General features: G+C 37.9%; 1 protein-coding gene across 1 annotated transcript in view; it reads right to left on the minus strand.

The window, feature by feature from the left end:
• The window catches only part of ca12 (carbonic anhydrase XII), a 108,296-nt gene extending 84,075 nt beyond the window's left edge, over positions 1–24,221 (minus strand). The window contains exons 1-2 of the mRNA XM_052512435.1: positions 23,902–24,221; positions 20,676–20,696 (exon numbers count right to left, since the gene is read on the minus strand). Of these exons, the coding sequence (XP_052368395.1) occupies positions 20,676–20,696; positions 23,902–23,971 (91 nt within the window). The 5' untranslated portion in view covers positions 23,972–24,221. The remainder of the gene's footprint in view (positions 1–20,675; positions 20,697–23,901) is intronic.
• Between the last annotated feature and the right edge of the window lie 428 nt (positions 24,222–24,649).

A 24,649-nucleotide genomic window follows, 5' to 3' on the forward strand; every position in this document is an offset into this window, starting at 1 on the left:
AGATCAGTAGATATATTAATAATGTAGATCAGTAGATATATTAATAATGATATGTAGATCATGTAGATATATTAATAATGTAGATCAGTAGATATATTAATAATGTAGATCAGTAGATATATTAATAATGTAGATCAGTAGATATATTAATAATGTAGATCAGTAGATATATGAATAATGTAGATCAGTAGATATATGAATAATGTAGATCAGTAGATATATTAATAATGTAGATCAGTAGATATATTAATAATGTAGATCAGTAGATATATTAATAATGATATGTAGATCAGTAGATATATTAATAATGTAGATCAGTAGATATATTAATAATGTAGATCAGTAGATATATTAATAATGTAGATCAGTAGATATATTAATAATGTAGATCAGTAGATATATTAATAATGATATGTAGATCAGCAGATATATTAATAATGTAGATCAGTAGATATATTAATAATGTAGATCAGTAGATATATTAATAATGATATGTAGATCAGTAGATATATTAATAATGATATGTAGATCAGTAGATATATTAATAATGTAGATCAGTAGATATATTAATAATGTAGATCAGTAGATATATTAATAATGTAGATCAGTAGATATATTAATAACAATAGATATATTAATAATGTAGATCAGTAGATATATTAATAATGATATGTAGATCAGTAGATATATTAATAATGATATGTAGATCAGTAGATATATTAATAATGTAGATCAGTAGATATATTAATAATGTAGATCAGTAGATATATTAATAATGATATGTAGATCAGTAGATATATTAATAATGTAGATGTAGATCAGTAGATATATTAATAATGTAGATCAGTAGATATATTAATAATATCATGATATATTAATAATAATGTAGATCAGTAGATATATTAATAATGTAGATCAGTAGATATATTAATAATGTAGATCAGTAGATATATTAATAATGTAGATCAGTAGATATATTAATAATGTAGATCAGTAGATATATTAATAATGTAGATCAGTAGATATATTAATAATGTAGATCAGTAGATATATTAATATGTAGATCAGTAGATATATTAATAATGATATGTAGATCAGTAGATATATTAATAATGTAGATCAGTAGATATATTTAATGATATGTAGATCAGTAGATATATTAATAATGTAGATCAGTAGATATATTAATAATGTAGATCAGTAGATATATTAATAATGATATGTAGATCAGTAGATATATTAATAATGTAGATCAGTAGATATATTAATAATGTAGATCAGTAGATATATTAATAATGTAGATCAGTAGATATATTAATAATGTAGATCAGTAGATATATTAATAATGTAGATCAGTAGATATATTAATAATGATATGTAGATCAGTAGATATATTAATAATGTAGATCAGTAGATATATTAATAATGATATGTAGATCAGTAGATATATTAATAATGTAGATCAGTAGATATATTAATAATGTAGATCAGTAGATATATAATAATGTAGATCAGTAGATATATTAATAATGTAGATCAGTAGATATATTAATAATGTAGATCAGTAGATATATTAATAATGATATGTAGATCAGTAGATATATTAATAATGTAGATCAGTAGATATATTAATAATGTAGATCAGTAGATATATTAATAATGATATGTAGATCAGTAGATATATTAATAATGTAGATCAGTAGATATATTAATAATGTAGATCAGTAGATATATTAATAATGATATGTAGATCAGTAGATATATTAATCATGTAGATCATTAGATATATGATAATGTAGATCAGTAGATATATTAATAATATGTAGATCAGTAGATATATTAATAATGTAGATCAGTAGATATATTAATAATGTAGATCAGTAGATATATTAATAATGATATGTAGATCAGTAGATATATTAATAATGTAGATCAGTAGATATATTAATAATGTAGATCAGTAGATATATTAATAATGATATGTAGATCAGTAGATATATTAATAATGTAGATCAGTAGATATATTAATAATGATATGTAGATCAGTAGATATATTTAATAATGATATATTAATCAGTAGATAGTAGATATATTAATAATGATATGTAGATCAGTAGATATATTAATAATGATATGTAGATCAGTAGATATATTAATAATGTAGATCAGTAGATATATTAATAATGATATGTAGATCAGTAGATATATTAATAATGATATGTAGATCAGTAGATATATTAATAATGTAGATCAGTAGATATATTAATAATGTAGATCAGTAGATATATTAATAATGATATGTAGATCAGTAGATATATTAATAATGATATGTAGATCAGTAGATATATTAATAATGTAGATCAGTAGATATATTAATAATGTAGATCAGTAGATATATTAATAATGATATGTAGATCAGTAGATATATTAATAATGATATGTAGATCAGTAGATATATTAATAATGTAGATCAGTAGATATATTAATAATGATATGTAGATCAGTAGATATATTAATAATGTAGATCAGTAGATATATTAATAATGTAGATCAGTAGATATATTAATAATGTAGATCAGTAGATATATTAATAATGATATGTAGATCAGTAGATATATTAATAATGTAGATCAGTAGATATATTAATGTAGATCATAGATATATTAATAATGATGTAGATCAGTAGATATATTAATAATGTAGATCAGTAGATATAATGTAGATCAGTAGATATATTAATAATGTAGATCAGTAGATATATTAATAATGATATGTAGATCAGTAGATATATTAATAATGTAGATCAGTAGATATATTAATAATGTAGATCAGTAGATATATTAATAATGATATGTAGATCAGTAGATATATTAATAATGTAGATAGATATGTAGATCAGTAGATATATTAATAATGATATGTAGATCAGTAGATATATTAATAATGTAGATCAGTAGATATATTAATAATGATATGTAGATCAGTAGATATATTAATAATGATATGTAGATATAGTAAGATATAGATCAGTAGATATATTAATGTAGATCAGTAGATATATTAATAATGTAGATCAGTAGATATATTAATAATGATATGTAGATCAGTAGATATATTAATAATGATATGTAGATCAGTAGATATATTTAATATATGTAGATCAGTAGATATATTAATAATGTAGATCAGTAGATATATTAATAATGATATGTAGATCAGTAGATATATTAATAATGTAGATCAGTAGATATATTAATAATGTAGATCAGTAGATATATTAATAATGATATGTAGATCAGTAGATATATTAATAATGTAGATCAGTAGATATATTAATAATGTAGATCATAGATATATAATGTAGATCAGTAGATATATTAATAATGATATGTAGATCAGTAGATATATTAATAATGTAGATCAGTAGATATATGAATAATAATGTAGATCAGTAGATATATTAATAATGTAGATCAGTAGATATATTAATAATGTAGATCAGTAGATATATTAATAATGATATGTAGATCAGTAGATATATTAATAATGTAGATCAGTAGATATATTAATAATGTAGATCAGTAGATATATTAATAATGTAGATCAGTAGATATATTAATAATGTAGATCAGTAGATATATTAATAATGTAGATCAGTAGATATATTAATAATGATATGTAGATCAGTAGATATATTAATAATGTAGATCAGTAGATATATTAATAATGTAGATCAGTAGATATATTAATAATGTAGATCAGTAGATATATTAATAATGTAGATCAGTAGATATATTAATAATGATATGTAGATCAGTAGATATATTAATAATGTAGATCAGTAGATATATTAATAATGTAGATCAGTAGATATATTAATAATGTAGATCAGTAGATATATTAATAATGTAGATCAGTAGATATATGAATAGATATATTAATAATGTAGATCAGTAGATATATTAATCATGTAGATCAGTAGATATATTAATAATGTAGATCAGTAGATATATTAATAATGATATGTAGATCAGTAGATATATTACTAATGTAGATCAGTAGATATATTAATAATGATATGTAGATCAGTAGATATATTAATAATGTAGATCAGTAGATATATTAATAATGATATGTAGATCAGTAGATATATTAATAATGTAGATCAGTAGATATATTAATAATGATATGTAGATCAGTAGATATATTAATAATGTAGATCAGTAGATATATTAATAATGTCGATCAGTAGATATATTAACAATGATATGTAGATCAGTAGATATATTAATAATGTAGATCAGTAGATATATTAATAATGTAGATCAGTAGATATATGAATAATGTAGATCAGTAGATATATGAATAATGTAGATCAGTAGATATATTAATAATGTAGATCAGTAGATATATTAATCATGTAGATCAGTAGATATATTAATAATGTAGATCAGTAGATATATTAATAATGATATGTAGATCAGTAGATATATTAATCATGTAGATCAGTAGATATATGAATAATGTAGATCAGTAGATATATGAATAATGTAGATCAGTAGATATATTAATAATGTAGATCAGTAGATATATTAATCATGTAGATCAGTAGATATATGAATAATGTAGATCAGTAGATATATGAATAATGTAGATCAGTAGATATATTAATCATGTAGATCAGTAGATATATTAATAATGTAGATCAGTAGATATATTAATAATGATATGTAGATCAGTAGATATATTAATCATGTAGATCAGTAGGTATATTCATAATGTAGATCAGTAGATATATTAATAATGTAGATCAGTAGATATATTAATAATGATATGTAGATCAGTCGATATATTAATCATGTAGATCAGTAGATATATTAATAATGTAGATCAGTAGATATATTAATAATGTAGATCAGCAGATATATTAATCATGTAGATCAGTAGGTATATTAATAATGTAGATCAGTAGATATATTAATAATGTAGATCAGTAGATATATTAATAATGATATGTAGATCAGTAGATATATTAATCATGTAGATCAGTAGATATATTAATAATGTAGATCAGTAGATATATTAATAATGTAGATCAGCAGATATATTAATCATGTAGATCAGTAGATATATTAATAATGTAGATCAGTAGATATATTAATAATGTAGATCAGTAGATATATTAATAATGATAATGTAGATCAGTAGATATATTAATAATGTAGATCAGTAGATATATTAATAATGTAGATCAGTAGATATATTAATAATGTAGATCAGTAGGTATATCAGAGTGATCTCAATAATCCAGAAGATAAACTATAGTTAAGAAGTGGAAATCTACCAGTCCTCCGTCGTTAACACAATAGAAAGGTCAAATGTTTAATTTTCTAAATTTTGAAAGCGCGTGGAGGACGGAGAGAAATTAAATGGGGGAGTTTGAGACCATGTGGGGGAGAGTGATGCGGACGCTGAGAGGTGCGGGGGGGCTACCTAGTCAGTTGCACAGCTGACTAACCCAACCCTTCTGAATCTGAGAGACAGGTCCATTAGGCTATGTCACCAGGACCACAGTCTGAGACAGGTCCATTAGGCTATGTCACCAGGACCACAGTCTGAGACAGGTCCATTAGGCTATGTCACCACGACCACAGTCTGAGGCAGGTCCATTAGGCTATGTCACCAGGACCACAGTCTGAGACAGGTCCATTAGGCTATGTCACCAGGACCACAGTCTGAGACAGGTCCATTAGGCTATGTCACCAGGACCAGTCTGAGACAGGTCCATCAGGCTATGTCACCAGGACCACAGTCTGAGACAGGTCGATTAGGCTATGTCACCAGGACCACAGTCTGAGACAGGTCCAATAGACTATGTCACCAAGACCAGAGTCTGAGACAGGTCCATCAGGCTATGTCACCAGGACCACAGTCTGAGACAGGTCCATCAGGCTATGTCACCAGGACCACAGTCTGAGACAGGTCCATTAGGCTATGTCACCAGGACCACAGTCTGAGACAGGTCCAATAGACTATGTCACCAAGACCAGAGTCTGAGACAGGTCCATCAGGCTATGTCACCAGGACCACAGTCTGAGACAGGTCCATTAGGCTATGTCACCAGGACCACAGTCTGAGACAGGTCCATTAGGCTATGTCACCAGGACCACAGTCTGAGACAGGTCCATTAGGCTATGTCACCAGGACCACAGTCTGAGACAGGTCCATCAGGCTATGTCACCAGGACCACAGTCTGAGACAGGTCCATCACGCTATGTCACCAGGACCACAGTCTGAGACAGGGGAAGCAGACAGTCAAAACAATAATCTAGTCTAGTACACTGTAAAAAAACAGCATCACAATCATCTTGCAGCTGTTGCCTTTCAATTGCGTAATTACTTTTGCTCCTCTAATAGAGGGACAACATACAAAAAGTACTGTAATTTATAAACAGTTCACCCGTTATGGATAAAAATAGGCAACATGAAAGGCAACAGGAATTTGTAATTTTACTCGACAAGCTTTTTCAAATTCAGCTCACTTCGAGCTAACTTTGTTGAGAGAACAAACATTTACTCATTAGCTCAATTTCTTGTCCTTCTGAAGTCTACCCAACTCACAGGATAACGTTTATTAATCAATGGTTAAGTTGGCTTTTTTACAGTGAAGGCAAATATGAATTTGTATTTTGACTCGTGTTTTTATGCATTCAGCTCACTAACCACATGTACATCCAAAGTTTGTGATGGAAACTTTCGGTACAATTTTATAAACGCCGACAGATAATGAATTTTTCTTCATAATGGTTGTCAAGATTGTGCGCTACTGGTAAGGAGTCGGGCGCAGGAGAGCAGAGAGTTGTGATCAGGCGCACTTTATTTGGCAGAAGCACAAAAGACAGACGCAACTGCCGTCAAAAAAAATCCCCAGCCAATGGCAAAAGTGAATAAGCCCGAAAACACTCACAATAATGCAAATGTATGGCAATAAACATACGGTCAAAACACAATACCCAGGGAACCAACCAGTCTGGTGTAACACTAAACACAATACCCAGGGAAACAACCAGTCTGGTGTAACACTAAACACAATACCCAGGGAAACAACCAGTCTGGTGTAACACTAAACACAATACCCAGAGAAAAAACCAGTCTGGTGTAACACTAAACACAATACCCAGAGAAACAACCAGTCTGGTGTAACACTAAACACAATACCCAGGGAAACAACCAGTCTGGTGTAACACTAAACACAATACCCAGAGAAACAACCAGTCTGGTGTAACACTAAACACAATACCCAGGGAAACAACCAGTCTGGTGTAACACTAAACACAATACCCAGAGAAACAACCAGTCTGGTGTAACACTAAACACAATACCCAGGGAAACAACCAGTCTGGTGTAACACTAAACACAATACCCAGGGAAACAACCAGTCTGGTGTAACACTAAACACAATACCCAGAGAAACAACCAGTCTGGTGTAACACTAAACACAATACCCAGGGAAACAACCAGTCTGGTGTAACACTAAACACAATACCCAGGGAAACAACCAGTCTGGTGTAACACTAAACACAATACCCAGGGAAACAACCAGTCTGGTGTAACACTAAACACAATACCCAGGGAAACAACCAGTCTGTGTAACACTAAACACAATACCCAGGAAACAACCAGTCTGGTGTAACACTAAACACAATACCCAGGGAAACAACCAGTCTGGTGTAACACTAAACACAATACCCAGGGAAACAACCAGTAAACACAATACCCAGGGAAACAACCAGTCTGGTAACACTAAACACAATACCCAGGGAAACAACCAGTCTGGTGTAACACTAAACACAATACCCAGGGAAACAACCAGTCTGGTGTAACACTAAACACAATACCCAGGAAACAACCAGTCTGGTGTAACACTAAACACAATACCCAGGGAAACAACCAGTCTGGTGTAACACTAAACACAATACCCAGGGAAACAACCAGTAACACTAAACACAATGTAACACTAAACACAATACCCAGAGAAACAACCAGTCTGGTGTAACACTAAACACAAGGGAAACAACCAGTCTGGTAACACTAAACACAATACCCAGGGAAACAACCAGTCTGGTGTAACACTAAACACAATACCCAGGAAACAACCAGTAAACACTGGTGTAACAGTCTAAACACAATACCCAGGGAAACAACCAGTCTGGTGTAACACTAAACACAATACCCAGGGAAACAACCAGTCTGGTGTAACACTAAACACAATACCCAGGGAAACAACCAGTCTGGTGTAACACTAAACACAATACCCAGGGAAACAACCAGTCTGGTGTAACACTAAACACAATACCCAGGGAAACAACCAGTCTGGTGTAACACTAAACACAATACCCAGGAGAAACAACCAGTCTGGTGTAACACTAAACACAATACCCAACACTAAACACAATACCCAGGAAACAACCAGTCTGGTGTAACACTAAACACAATACCCAGGGAAACAACCAGTCTGGTGTAACACTAAACACAATACCCAGGGAAACAACCAGTCTGGTGTAACACTAAACACAATACCCAGGGAAACAACCAGTCTGGTGTAACACCCAGGGAAACACGTAAATACCCAGAGAAACAACCAGTCTGGTGTAACACTAAACACAATACCCAGGGAAACAACCAGTCTGGTGTAACACTAAACACAATACCCAGGGAAACAACCAGTCTGGTGTAACACTAAACACAATACCCAGGGAAACAACCAGTCTGGTGTAACACTAAACACAATACCCAGGGAAACAACCAGTCTGGTGTAACACTAAACACAATACCCAGGGAAACAACCAGTCTGGTGTAACACTAAACACAATACCCAGGGAAACAACCAGTCTGGTGTAACACTAAACACAATACCCAGAGAAACAACCAGTCTGGTGTAACACAATACCCAGGGAAACAACACACTAAACACAATACCCAGGGAAACAACCAGTCTGGTGTAACACTAAACACAATACCCAGGGAAACAACCAGTCTGGTGTAACACTAAACACAATACCCAGAGAAACAACCAGTCTGGTGTAACACTAAACACAATACCCAGGGAAACAACCAGTCTGGTGTAACACTAAACACAATACCCAGGAAACAACCAGTCTGGTGTAACACTAAACACAATACCCAGGAAACAACCAGTCTGGTGTAACACTAAACACAATACCCAGGGAAACAACCAGTCTGGTGTAACACTAAACACAATACCCAGGAAACAACCAGTCTGGTGTAACACTAAACACAATACCCAGGGAAACAACCAGTCTGGTGTAACACTAAACACAATACCCAGGAAACAACCAGTCTGGTGTAACACTAAACACAATACCCAGGGAAACAACCAGTCAGGAAACAACCAGTGTAACACTAAACACAATACCCAGAGAAACAACCAGTCTGGTGTAACACTAAACACAATACCCAGGGAAACAACCAGTCTGGTGTAACACTAAACACAATACCCAGGGAAACAACCAGTCTGGTGTAACACTAAACACAATACCCAGGGAAACAACCAGTCTGGTGTAACACTAAACACAATACCCAGGAAACAACCAGTCTGGTGTAACACTAAACACAATACCCAGGAAACAACCAGTCTGGTGTAACACTAAACACAATACCCAGGGAAACAACCAGTCTGGTGTAACACTAAACACAATACCCAGGAAACAACCAGTCTGGTGTAAACACTGTAACACTAAACACAATACCCAGAGAAAAACACAATACCCAGAGAAACAACCAGTCTGGTGTAACACTAAACACAATACCCAGAGAAACAACCAGTCTGGTGTAACACTAAACACAATACCCAGGAAACAACCAGTCTGGTGTAACACTAAACACAATACAACCAGGAAACAACCAGTCTGGTGTAACACTAAACACAATACCCAGGAAACAACCAGTCTGGTGTAACACTAAACACAATACCCAGGGAAACAACCAGTCTGGTGTAACACTAAACACAAGACCCAGGGAAACAACCAGTCTGGTGTAACACTAAACACAATACCCAGGGAAACAACCAGTCTGGTGTAACACTAAACACAATACCCAGGGAAACAACCAGTCTGGTGTAACACTAAACACAATACCCAGGGAAACAACCAGTCTGGTGTAACACTAAACACAATACCCAGGAAACAACCAGTCTGGTGTAACACTAAACACAATACCCAGGAAACAACCAGTCTGGTGTAACACTAAACACAATACCCAGGAAACAACCAGTCTGGTGTAACACTAAACACAATACCCAGAGAAACAACCAGTCTGGTGTAACACTAAACACAATACCCAGGGAAACAACCAGTCTGGTGTAACACTAAACACAATACCCAGGGAAACAACCAGTCTGGTGTAACACTAAACACAATACCCAGAGAAACAACCAGTCTGGTGTAACACTAAACACAATACCCAGGGAAACAACCAGTCTGGTGTAACACTAAACACAATACCCAGGGAAACAACCAGTCTGGTGTAACACTAAACACAATACCCAGAAACAACCAGTCTGGTGTAACACTAAACACAATACCCAGGGAAACAACCAGTCTGGTGTAACACTAAAAACACAATACCCAGGGAAACAACCAGTCTGGTGTAACACTAAACACAATACCCAGGGAAACAACCAGTCTGGTGTAACACTAAACACAATACCCAGGAAACAACCAGTCAATGGTGTAACACTAAACACAATACCCAGGGAAACAACCAGTCTGGTGTAACACTAAACACAATACCCAGGAAACAACCAGTCTGGTGTAACCAGTCTGAAACAACCAGTCTGGTGTAACACTAAACACAATACCCAGGAAACAACCAGTCTGGTGTAACACTAAACACAATACCCAGGGAAACAACCAGTCTGGTGTAACACTAAACACAATACCCAGGGAAACAACCAGTCTGGTGTAAACACTACCCAGAGAAAACACAATAAACACCAGGGAAACAACCAGTCTGGTGTAACACTAAACACAATACCCAGGGAAACAACCAGTCTGGTGTAACACTAAACACAATACCCAGGGAAACAACCAGTCTGGTGTAACACTAAACACAATACCCAGAGAAACAACCAGTCTGGTGTAACACTAAACACAATACCCAGGAAACAACCAGTCTGGTGTAACACTAAACACAATACCCAGGGAAACAACCAGTCTGGTGTAACACTAAACACAATACCCAGGGAAACAACCAGTCTGGTGTAACACTAAACACAATACCCAGAGAAACAACCAGTCTGGTGTAACACTAAACACAATACCCAGGGAAACAACCAGTCTGGTGTAACACTAAACACAATACCCAGGGAAACAACCAGTCTGGTGTAACACTAAACACAATACCCAGGGAAACAACCAGTCTGGTGTAACACTAAACACAATACCCAGAGAAACAACCAGTCTGGTGTAACACTAAACACAATACCCAGGGAAACAACCAGTCTGGTGTAACACTAAACACAATACCCAGGGAAACAACCAGTCTGGTGTAACACTAAACACAATACCCAGGGAAACAACCAGTCTGGTGTAACACTAAACACAATACCCAGGGAAACAACCAGTCTGGTGTAACACTAAACACAATACCCAGGGAAACAACCAGTCTGGTGTAACACTAAACACAATACCCAGAGAAACAACCAGTCTGGTGTAACACTAAACACAATACCCAGGGAAACAACCAGTCTGGTGTAACACTAAACACAATACCCAGGGAAACAACCAGTCTGGTGTAACACTAAACACAATACCCAGAGAAACAACCAGTAAACACTGAAACAACCAGTCTGGTGTAACACTAAACACAATACCCAGGGAAACAACCAGTCTGGTGTAACACTAAACACAATACCCAGGGAAACAACCAGTCTGGTGTAACACTAAACACAATACAACCAGTCTGGGTAAACTAAACACAACCCAGTCTGGTGTAACACTAAACACAATACCCAGGAAACAACCAGGTAACACTAAACACAATACCCAGGAAACAACCAGTCTGGTGTAACACTAAACACAATACCCAGAGAAACAACCAGTCTGGTGTAACACTAAACACAATACCCAGAGAAACAACCAGTCTGGTGTAACACTAAACACAATACCCAGGGAAACAACCAGTCTGGTGTAACACTAAACACAATACCCAGGGAAACAACCAGTCTGGTGTAACACTAAACACAATACCCAGAGAAACAACCAGTCTGGTGTAACACTAAACACAATACCCAGGGAAACAACCAGTCTGGTGTAACACTAAACACAATACCCAGAGAAACAACCAGTCTGGTGTAACACTAAACACAATACCCAGGGAAACAACCAGTCTGGTGTAACACTAAACACAATACCCAGGGAAACAACCAGTCTGGTGTAACACTAAACACAATACCCAGGAAACAACCAGTCTGGTGTAACACTAAACACAATACCCAGAGAAACAACCAGTCTGGTGTAACACTAAACACAATACCCAGGGAAACAACCAGTCTGGTGTAACACTAAACACAATACCCAGGAAACAACCAGTCTGGTGTAACACTAAACACAATACCCAGGGAAACAACCAGTCTGGTGTAACACTAAACACAATACCCAGGGAAACAACCAGTCTGGTGTAACACTAAACACAATACCCAGGGAAACACCAGTCCACGTAAACACAATACCCAGGGAAACAACCAGTCTGTAACACTAAACACAATACCCAGGGAAACAACCAGTCTGGTGTAACACTAAACACAATACCCAGGGAAACAACCAGTCTGGTGTAACACTAAACACAATACCCAGGGAAACAACCAGTCTGGTGTAACACTAAACACAATACCCAGGAAACAACCAGTCTGGTGTAACACTAAACACAATACCCAGGGAAACAACCAGTCTGGTGTAACACTAAACACAATACCCAGGGAAACAACCAGTCTGTGTAACACTAAACACAATGTAACACTAAACACAATACCCAGAGAAACAACCAGTCTGGTGTAACACTAAACACAATACCCAGGGAAACAACCAGTCTGGTGTAACACTAAACACAATACCCAGGAGAAACAACCAGGAAACAACCAGTCTGGTGTAACACTAAACACAATACCCAGAGAAACAACCAGTCTGGTGTAACACTAAACACAATACCCAGGGAAACAACCAGTCTGTGTAACACTAAACACAATACCCAGGGAAACAACCAGTCTGGTGTAACACTAAACACAATACCCAGGGAAACAACCAGTCTGGTGTAACACTAAACACAATACCCAGGAAACAACCAGTCTGGTGTAACACTAAACACAATACCCAGGAAACAACCAGTCTGGTGTAACACTAAACACAATACCCAGGGAAACAACCAGTCTGGTGTAACACTAAACACAATACCCAGGGAAACAACCAGTCTGGTGTAACACTAAACACAATACCCAGGGAAACAACCAGTCTGGTGTAACACTAAACACAATACCCAGGAAACAACCAGTCTGGTGTAACACTAAACACAATACCCAGGGAAACAACCAGTCTGGTGTAACACTAAAACACTAAACACAATAAACACCCAGAGAAACAACCAGTCTGGTGTAACACTAAACACAATACCCAGGGAAACAACCAGTCTGGTGTAACACTAAACACAATACCCAGAGAAAAACCAGTCTGGTGTAACACTAAACACAATACCCAGGAAACAACCAGTCTGGTGTAACACTAAACACAATACCCAGGGAAACAACCAGTCTGGTGTAACACTAAACACAATACCCAGGGAAACAACCAGTCTGGTGTAACACTAAACACAATACCCAGGGAAACAACCAGTCTGGTGTAACACTAAACACAATACCCAGAGAAACAACCAGTCTGGTGTAACACTAAACACAATACCCAGGAAACAACCAGTCTGGTGTAACACTAAACACAATACCCAGAGAAAAACCAGTCTGGTGTAACACTAAACACAATACCCAGGGAAACAACCAGTCTGGTGTAACACTAAACACAATACCCAGAGAAACAACCAGTCTGGTGTAACACTAAACACAATACCCAGGGAAACAACCAGTCTGGTGTAACACAATACCCAGAGAAACAACCAGTCTGGTGTAACACTAAACACAATACCCAGGGAAACAACCAGTCTGGTGTAACACTAAACACAATACCCAGGAAACAACCAGTCTGGTGTAACACTAAACACAATACCCAGGGAAACAACCAGTCTGGTGTAACACTAAACACAATACCCAGGGAAACAACCAGTCTGGTGTAACACTAAACACAATACCCAGGGAAACAACCAGCGTAACACTAAACACAATACCCAGAGAAACAACCAGTCTGGTGTAACACTAAACACAATACCCAGAGAAACAACCAGTCTGGTGTAACACTAAACACAATACCCAGGGAAACAACCAGTCTGGTGTAACACTAAACACAATACCCAGGGAAACAACCAGCGTAACACTAAACACAATACCCAGGGAAACAACCAGTCTGGTGTAACACTAAACACAATACCCAGAGAAACAACCAGTCTGGTGTAACACTAAACACAATACCCAGAGAAACAACCAGTCTGGTGTAACACTAAACACAATACCCAGAGAAACAACCAGTCTGGTGTAACACTAAACACAATACCCAGAGAAAAAACCAGTCTGGTGTAACACTAAACACAATACCCAGAGAAACAACCAGTCTGGTGTAACACTAAACACAATACCCACCAGTCTGGAAACAGAGAAAACCAGTCTGGTGTAACACTAAACACAATACCCAGGGAAACAACCAGTCTGGTGTAACACTAAACACAATACCCAGGGAACCAACCAGTCTGGTGTAACACTAAACACAATACCCAGGGAAACAACCAGTCTGGTGTAACACTAAACACAATACCCAGAGAAACAACCAGTCTGGTGTAACACTAAACACAATACCCAGAGAAACAACCAGTCTGGTGTAACACTAAACACAATACCCAGGGAACCAACCAGTCTGGTGTAACACTAAACACAATACCCAGGGAAACAACCAGTCTGGTGTAACACTAAACACAATACCCAGGGAACCAACCAGTCTGGTGTAACACTAAACACAATACCCAGGGAAACAACCAGTCTGGTGTAACACTAAACACAATACCCAGGGAAACAACCAGTCTGGTGTAACACTAAACACAATACCCAGAGAAACAACCAGTCTGGTGTAACACTAAACACAATACCCAGGGAAACAACCAGTCTGGTGTAACACTAAACACAATACCCAGAGAAACAACCAGTCTGGTGTAACACTAAACACAATACAAAACAATTCCACACAAAGATACATTATACTAAACCATACTTAATATATCATAAACTATACATTATAATGTGGATTATATCTCATAAACTATACATTATAATGTGGATTATATCTCATAAACTATACATTATAATGTGGATTATATCTCATAAACTATACATTATAATGTGGATTATATCTCATAAATTAGACATTATAATGTGGATTATATCTCATAAACTATACATTATAATGTGGATTATATCTCATAAACTATACATTATAATGTGGATTATATCTCATAAACTATACATTATAATGTGGATTATATTTCATAAACTATAATGTGGATTATATCTCATAAACTATACATTATAATGTGGATTATATCTCATAAACTATACATTATAATGTGGATTATATCTCATAAACTATACATTATAATGTGGATTATATCTCATAAACTATACATTATAATGTGGATTATATCTCATAAACTATACATTATAATGTGGATTATATCTCATAAACTATACATTATAATGTGGATTATATCTCATAATCTATACATTATAATGTTGCTCTTATCCATATTACATCTTCATTTAGACTGACCTACCTGTACTTCATCTGGGAGCTGCTGGCTAGAGACCACATATCAACACCAGAGTAGGTACATTTGGCTAGAGACCACATGTCAAGAACAGAGTAGGTACATTTGGCTAGAGACCACATATCAACACCAGAGTAGGTACATTTCCTACTTAACACAACCGTTTTTGTGACAAAACTATTGATTGAGTTGAAAATGCAATTAAAAGACTTTAACCTTTACATTTTTATTTGGTGCATGAAAACGTGGTAAAGTAAGATGTGGATGCATTACATCTTCACGCACTGATTTTTATCTGCATTAAGTCCGTTTGATGGAAAATCAGCACAGTTATCTCTACATCCCCATGTTATCTCTACCACCACCATGTTATCTCTACATCACCATGTTATCTCTACATCCCCATGTTATCTCTACATCACCATGTTATCTCCACATCCACCATGTTATCTCTACATCACCATGTTATCTCTACATCACCATGTTCTCTCTACATCCCCATGTTATCTCTACATCACCATGTTATCTCTACATCACCATGTTATCTCTACATCACCATGTTATCTCCACATCACCATGTTATCTCTACATCACCATGTTATCTCCACATCCACCATGTTATCTCTACATCACCATGTTATCTCTACCACCACCATGTTATCTCTACATCACCATGTTATCTCCACATCACCATGTTATCTCCACATCACCATGTTATCTCTACATCACCATGTTATCTCTACATCACCATGTTATCTCTACCACCACCATGTTATCTCTACATCACCATGTTATCTCCACATCACCATGTTATCTCTACATCACCATGTTATCTCTACCACCACCATGTTCTCTCTACATCACCATGTTCTCTCTACATCACCATGTTATCTCTACATCACCATGTTCTCTCTACATCACCATGTTATCTCTACATCACCATGTTATCTCTACCACCACCATGTTCTCTCTACATCACCATGTTATCTCTACATCACCATGTTCTCTCTACATCACCATGTTCTCTCTACATCACCATGTTATCTCTACCACCACCATGTTCTCTCTACCACCACCATGTTATCTCTACATCACCATGTTATCTCTACATCACCATGCTATCTCCACATCACCATGTTATCTCTACATCACCATGTTCTCTCTACCACCACCATGTTATCTCTACATCACCATGTTATCTCTACCACCACCATGTTATCTCTACATCACCATGTTATCTCTACATCACCATGTTATCTCTACATCACCATGTTATCTCCACATCCACCATGTTATCTCTACATCACCATGTTATCTCTACATCCCCATGTTATCTCCACATCCCCATGTTATCTCTACATCACCATGTTATCTCTACCACCACCATGTTCTCTCTACCACCACCATGTTATCTCTACATCACCATGTTATCTCTACATCACCATGTTATCTCTACCACCACCATGTTATCTCTACATCACCATGTTCTCTCTACATCACCATGTTATCTCTACATCACCATGTTATCTCTACATCACCATGTTATCTCCACATCACCATGTTCTCTCTACCACCACCATGTTCTCTCTACCACCACCATGTTATCTCTACCACCACCATGTTATCTCTACATCACCATGTTATCTCTACATCACCATGTTATCTCTACATCACCATGTTCTCTCTACATCACCATGTTATCTCTACCACCACCATGTTCTCTCTACCACCACCATGTTATCTCCACATCACCATGTTATCTCTACATCACCATGTTATCTCTACATCACCATGTTATCTCTACATCACCATGTTCTCTACATCACCATGTTATCTCTACCACCACCATGTTATCTCTACATCACAATGTTATCTTCAGGCCTCTCTACATCCCCATGGTATCTCTACATCACCATGTTCTCTCTACATCACCATGTTATCTCTACATCACCATGTTCTCTCTACATCACCATGTTATCTCTACCACCACCATGTTATCTCTACATCACCATGTTATCTCCACATCACCATGTTATCTCTACATCCCTATGTTATCTCTACATCACCATGTTATCTCTACATCACCATGTTATCTCTACCACCACCATGTTATCTCTACATCACCATGTTATCTCTACCACCACCATGTTATCTCTACCACCACCATGTTATCTCTACCACCACCATGTTATCTCTACATCACCATGTTATCTCTACATCACCATGTTATCTCTACATCACCATGTTATCTCTACCACCACCATGTTATCTCCACATCACCATGTTATCTCCACATCACCATGTTATCTCTACATCACCATGTTATCTCTACATCACCATGTTATCTCTACCACCACCACGTTATCTCTACTTCACCATGTTATCTCTACATCACCATGTTATCTCTACATCCCCATGTTATCTCCACATCCCCATGTTATCTCCACATCACCATGTTATCTCTACATCACCATGTTATCTCTACCACCACCATGTTATCTCTACATCACCATGTTATCTCCACATCCACCATGTTATCTCTACATCACCATGTTATCTCTACCACCACCATGTTATCTCCACATCACCATGTTATCTCCACATCACCATGTTATCTCCACATCACCATGTTATCTCCACATCACCATGTTATCTCTACATCACCATGTTATCTCCACATCACCATGTTATCTCTACATCCCCATGTTATCTCTACCACCACCATGTTATCTCTACATCACCATGTTATCTCTACCACCACCATGTTATCTCTACATCACCATGTTATCTCTACCACCACCATGTTATCTCTACATCACCATGTTATCTCTACATCCCCATGTTATCTCTACATCCCCATGTTATCTCTACATCACCATGTTATCTCTACATCACCATGTTCTCTCTACATCACCATGTTATCTCCACATCACCATGTTATCTCTACATCCCCATGCTATCTCTACATCACCATGTTATCTCTACATCCCCATGTTGTCTCTACATCCCCATGTTATCTCTACATCCCCATGTTATCTCTACATCACCATGTTATCTCTACATCACCATGTTATCTCCACATCACCATGTTATCTCTACATCCCCATGCTATCTCTACATCCCCATGTTGTCTCTACATCACCATGTTATCTCTACATCACCATGTTATCTCTACATCACCATGTTATCTCTACCACCACCATGTTATCTCTACATCCCCATGCTATCTCTACATCCCCATGTTATCTCCACATCCCCATGTTATCTCTACATCACCATGTTCTCTCTACCACCACCATGTTATCTCTACATCACCATGTTATCTCTACCACCACCATGTTATCTCTACCACCACCATGTTATCTTCAGGCCTCTCTACATCCCCATGTTATCTCTACCACCACCATGTTCTCTCTACCACCACCATGTTATCTCTACATCACCATGTTCTCTCTACCACCACCATGTTATCTCTACCACCACCATGTTATCTCCACATCCCCATGTTATCTCTACATCACCATGTTATCTCTACATCACCATGTTATCTCTACATCACCATGTTATCTCTACATCACCATGTTCTCTCTACATCACCATGTTATCTCTACCACCACCATGTTATCTCTACATCCCCATGTTATCTCCACATCCCCATGTTATCTCTACATCACCATGTTATCTCTACATCACCATGTTATCTCTACATCACCATGTTATCTCTACATCACCATGTTCTCTCTACCACCACCATGTTATCTCTACATCACCATGTTATCTCTACATCACCATGTTATCTCTACATCACCATGTTATCTCTACCACCACCATGTTATCTCTACATCACCATGTTATCTCTACCACCACCATGTTATCTCTACATCACCATGTTATCTCTACATCACCATGTTATCTCTACATCACCATGTTCTCTCTACATCACCATGTTATCTCTACATCACCATGTTATCTCCACATCCCCATGTTATCTCTACATCACCATGTTATCTCTACATCACCATGTTCTCTCTACATCACCATGTTATCTCTACCACCACCATGTTATCTCTACATCACCATGTTATCTCTACCACCACCATGTTATCTCTACATCACCATGTTATCTCTACCACCACCATGTTATCTCTACATCACCATGTTATCTCTACCACCACCATGTTATCTCTACCACCACCATGTTATCTCTACATCACCATGTTATCTCTACATCACCATGTTATCTCTACATCACCATGTTATCTCTACATCACCATGTTATCTCTACCACCACCATGTTATCTCTACCACCACCATGTTATCTCTACCACCACCATGTTATCTCTACCACCACCATGTTATCTCTACATCACCATGTTATCTCTACCACCACCATGTTCTCTCTACCACCACCATGTTATCTCTACATCACCATGTTCTCTCTACCACCACCATGGTATCTCTACCACCACCATGTTATCTCTACATCACCATGTTATCTCTACATTCCCATGTTATCTCTACATTCCCATGTTATCTCTACCATCACCATGTTATCTCTACATTCCCATGTTATCTCTACATCCCCATGTTATCTCTACATCACCATGTTATCTCTACATTCCCATGTTATCTTCAGACCTCTCTACATCGCACAGTTATTAGCCATAAATAAATAATCCACTTACCAGTGTATGCCCATTTAGCACCTGAAACAGAAACAGAAAAATTAACATAATTATAATATTTATTCCTTCATCGTTATATGATGAGATATTCGTCTGATCTGATGTAACTGCCAAAATAATGGAAACACTTGAGTAAATGACGGTTCTGGCGGCTCTGTTATGGTGTAGGGTGCATTTTCCTGACATGGTTCAGGTCTACTCAACCCCTTAGAGGGCAAGGTAAACAGCCATTCTGAGGGATCAACTCCTATGGTGAATCATTTATATCCTGATGGGAGAGGCATCTTCCAGGATGACAAGGCCCCCATCCACAGCACGTGACTGGTCACTGAATGATTTGATGAGCATGAGAACTATGTAAACCAACCCAATTGACCGCTTATGGGAGATTCTGGAGCGGCGCCTGGGAAAGCATTTTCCACCAACATCAAGAAAACACCAAATTATGGATTTTCTTGTGGAAGAATGGAGTCTCAATCCTTCAATAGAGTCAGCATCAAGGTTGTGGGTTCAATTCCCACAGGGATCACAGATTCCTACAAAAAATGTATGAATCCCACTAAACAATACTGAAGACTGAAGGATACGTAAGAATACTGAAGGCTATTAAAGGATGTTGAAAGCTACTGAAAAATTCTGAAGGCTACTGAAGGCTGCTGAAGGCTACTGAAGGCTGCTGAAGGATGCTGAAGGATGCTGAAGGATGCTGAAGGCTACTGACGGCTTCTGAAGGCTGCTGACGGCTGCTGAAGCAGGCTGAAGGATACTGAAGGATGCTGAAGGCTACTGAAGGCTGCTGAAGGCTACTGACGGCTGCTGCAGGCTACTGAAGGCTAGTGAAGGATACTGAAGGATGCTGAAGGATGCTGAACGATGCTGAAGGCTACTGAAGGCTACTGAAGGCTACTGGAGGCTACTGAATGCTACTGGAGGCTACTGAATGCTACTGGAGGCTACTGAAGGATGCTGATGGCTACTGGGGGCTACGGAAGGATGCTGAAGGCTACTGAATGATGCTGAAGGCTACTGAAGGATGCTGAAGGCTACTAAAGGAGGCTGAAGGTTGCTGAAGGCTACTGAAGGCTGCTGAAGGCTACTGAAGGATGCTGGAGGATACTGAAGGCTACTGAATGATGCTGAAGGCTACTGAAGGATTCTGAAGGATGCTGACGGCTACTGAAGGAGGCTGAAGGCTACTGAAGGATGCTGAAGGCTACTGAATGCTACTGGAGGCTACTGAAGGATGCTGAAGGCTACTGAAGGATGCTGAAGGATACTGAAGGATGCTGAAGGCTGCTGAAGGAGGCTGAAGGCTACTGAAGGCTGCTGAAGGCTACTGAAGGAGGCTGAAGGCTACTGAAGGCTGCTGAAGGATGCTGAAGGCTAGTGAAGGATGTTTAAGGATGCTGAAGGCTACTGAAGGCTGCTGAAGGCTGCTGAAGGCTACTGAATGATGCTGAAGGCTACTGAAGGCTGCTGAAGCAGGCTGACGGCTACTGAAGAATGCTGAAGGCTACCGGAGGATGCTGAAGATTACTGAATGCTACTGGAGGATGCTAAATGATGCTAAATGATGCTGAAGGCTACTGTTGTTTGGATAAAAGTGTCTGCCTGCTGAATTATTCCAAGACAAAGTTCTTTCCATTGGATAAAACCTGGGTCTTCCCATTGGCTAAAACGTACTGCCCCTATCTTCCCATTGGCTAAAACCTACTGCTCTGGTCTTCCCATTGGCTAAGACCTGCTGCTCTGGTCTTCCCATTGGCTAAGACCTACTTCTCTGGTCTTCCCATTGGCTAAGACCTGCTGCTCTGGTCTTCCCATTGGCTAAGACCTGCTGCTCTGGTCTTCCCATTGCCTAAGACCTGCTGCTCTGGTCTTCCCATTGGCTAAAACCTGCTGCTCTGGTCTTCCCATTGGCTAAGACCTACTGCTCTGGTCTTCCCATTGGCTAAGACCTGCTGCTCTGGTCTTCCCATTGGCTAAAACCTACTGCTCTGGTCTTCCCATTGGCAAAGAACTGCTGCTCTGGTCTTCCCATTGGCTAAAACCTGCTGCTCTGGTCTTCCCATTGGCTAAGACCTGCTGCTCTGGTCTTCCCATTGGCTAAGACCTACTGCTCTGGTCTTCCCATTGGCTAAGACCTACTGCTCTGGTCTTCCCATTGGCTAAAACCTGCTGCTCTGGTCTTCCCATTGGCTAAAACCTGCTGCTCTGGTCTTCCCATTGGCTAAAACCTGCTGCTCTGGTCTTCCCATTGGCTAAAACCTGCTGCTCTGGTCTTCCCATTGGCTAAAACCTGCTGCTCTGGTCTTCCCATTGGCTAAAACCTGCTGCTCTGGTCTTCCCATTGGCTAAAACCTGCTGCTCTGGTCTTCCCATTGGCTAAAACCTGCTGCTCTGGTCTTCCCATTGGCTAAAACCTGCTGCTCTGGTCTTCCCATTGGCTAAAACCTGCTGCTCTGGTCTTCCCATTGGCTAAAACCTGCTGCTCTGGTCTTCCCATTGGCTAAAACCTGCTGCTCTGGTCTTCCCATTGGCTAAGACCTGCTGCTCTGGGCCGTACCGGTCAGTTTCAGTACCAAGCAGACCAACTGACTCAAACACTAGCCTATTATCATCTGAAATGACGGACCCAAACAGAGTAACTACTGTATCATCAGCTGAACAGGATTCAACATGCTCAAAGATTAAATGATAGGAATTACACCTGCCTTCAGGCACCTCAGCTCACCTACATCTCTCTCCATCTGTTTCCATCAGTACTGTGCCATGCCAATAAGGGAGTGAAAGACAATGCCACATAACTGCTATTGATTATTCATAGTTTATCAATATCTCAATTTAAGATAAATACTTTCTGATTATAACCACTCAAACCGAAGTTCATAGTGTTTTTTAGATGAAGGTACAATCTGACGTCATGAAACATTGATATATTTCTTGTGATCCTATAGGTTAACAGAGTCAATCAGGTACATCTTTCCTATTTATTTTAAACATGAATGCATATGATATCAACAACAACACTACAGCCGTAGCCGTGTTACACTGCACATGAGCTGCATACAAGTTCCTCATCAGAGTTGGACCAATTTAATCAAGTCTACAACATCCTAAAAAACGTTAAGCCAAGTTCAGTTTTTATCATCTTTTTATTTTTACCATGCAGTCCGGACAACAGAGTCCCCACAAGCAATCAGAAGAGACGAGAGGTTATTCTTACCATGCAGTCCGGACAACAGAGTCCCCACAGCAATCAGAAGAGACGAGAGGTTATGTGTATGGGTCTGCATCGTTGTGTCTCTACACAGGTGCACTTCAGAAGAACACCACAGGAACAATCGTGGAGCAGACGCTTGAGAAGCACCGACTTTTATGGAAGTCCGTCGGCTTCGTTATAGCGCCCCGCCATGACGTCAGAGCCACAGCAACATCGTCGTCGTGCCCCCGTCCCTCGTCCCCTGTGACAGGTCAGAATCAGCAACGACCGCAACTGGTAATCATGCACACTCAACACTTTGCGCAATGTGGACGACGTCAGCAAAATCTGAAGACACACTAGCCATTACAAGGACGTCAGAATCATAGCGCAGATGCATTGAGATTTCTCCAACGTGCAGCGGACACGTCGACGGGTGGAATTATGGAGATGTGGGGCTCTCCAAGTTGTCACGAGAAATCCAGCGCTTCAGAATTCCAGAAACTCCCACAGCATACAGAACAGTGGCATTACATACAGGCTATGCACCTCTCTCAAACTATGATGCACTTCAGTATTGTATTGTAATACTAGTCGTTGAATAGCCTACCATATGAATTCAAATTAAGATTTCATTACGGATAATTCTGTTTAAATATATTCAATTAATTATTGTACAAATATATATATATTTTTAATAATATAATATAAGAAATCTATACTTCATTGGCCACTTTGTTAGAAGAGATTTGTGTGCCTTTTCCCCAATGCC

The sequence above is a fragment of the Oncorhynchus keta genome, unplaced genomic scaffold (assembly GCF_023373465.1).
Source record: "Oncorhynchus keta strain PuntledgeMale-10-30-2019 unplaced genomic scaffold, Oket_V2 Un_contig_833_pilon_pilon, whole genome shotgun sequence".
NCBI lineage: Eukaryota > Metazoa > Chordata > Actinopteri > Salmoniformes > Salmonidae > Oncorhynchus > Oncorhynchus keta.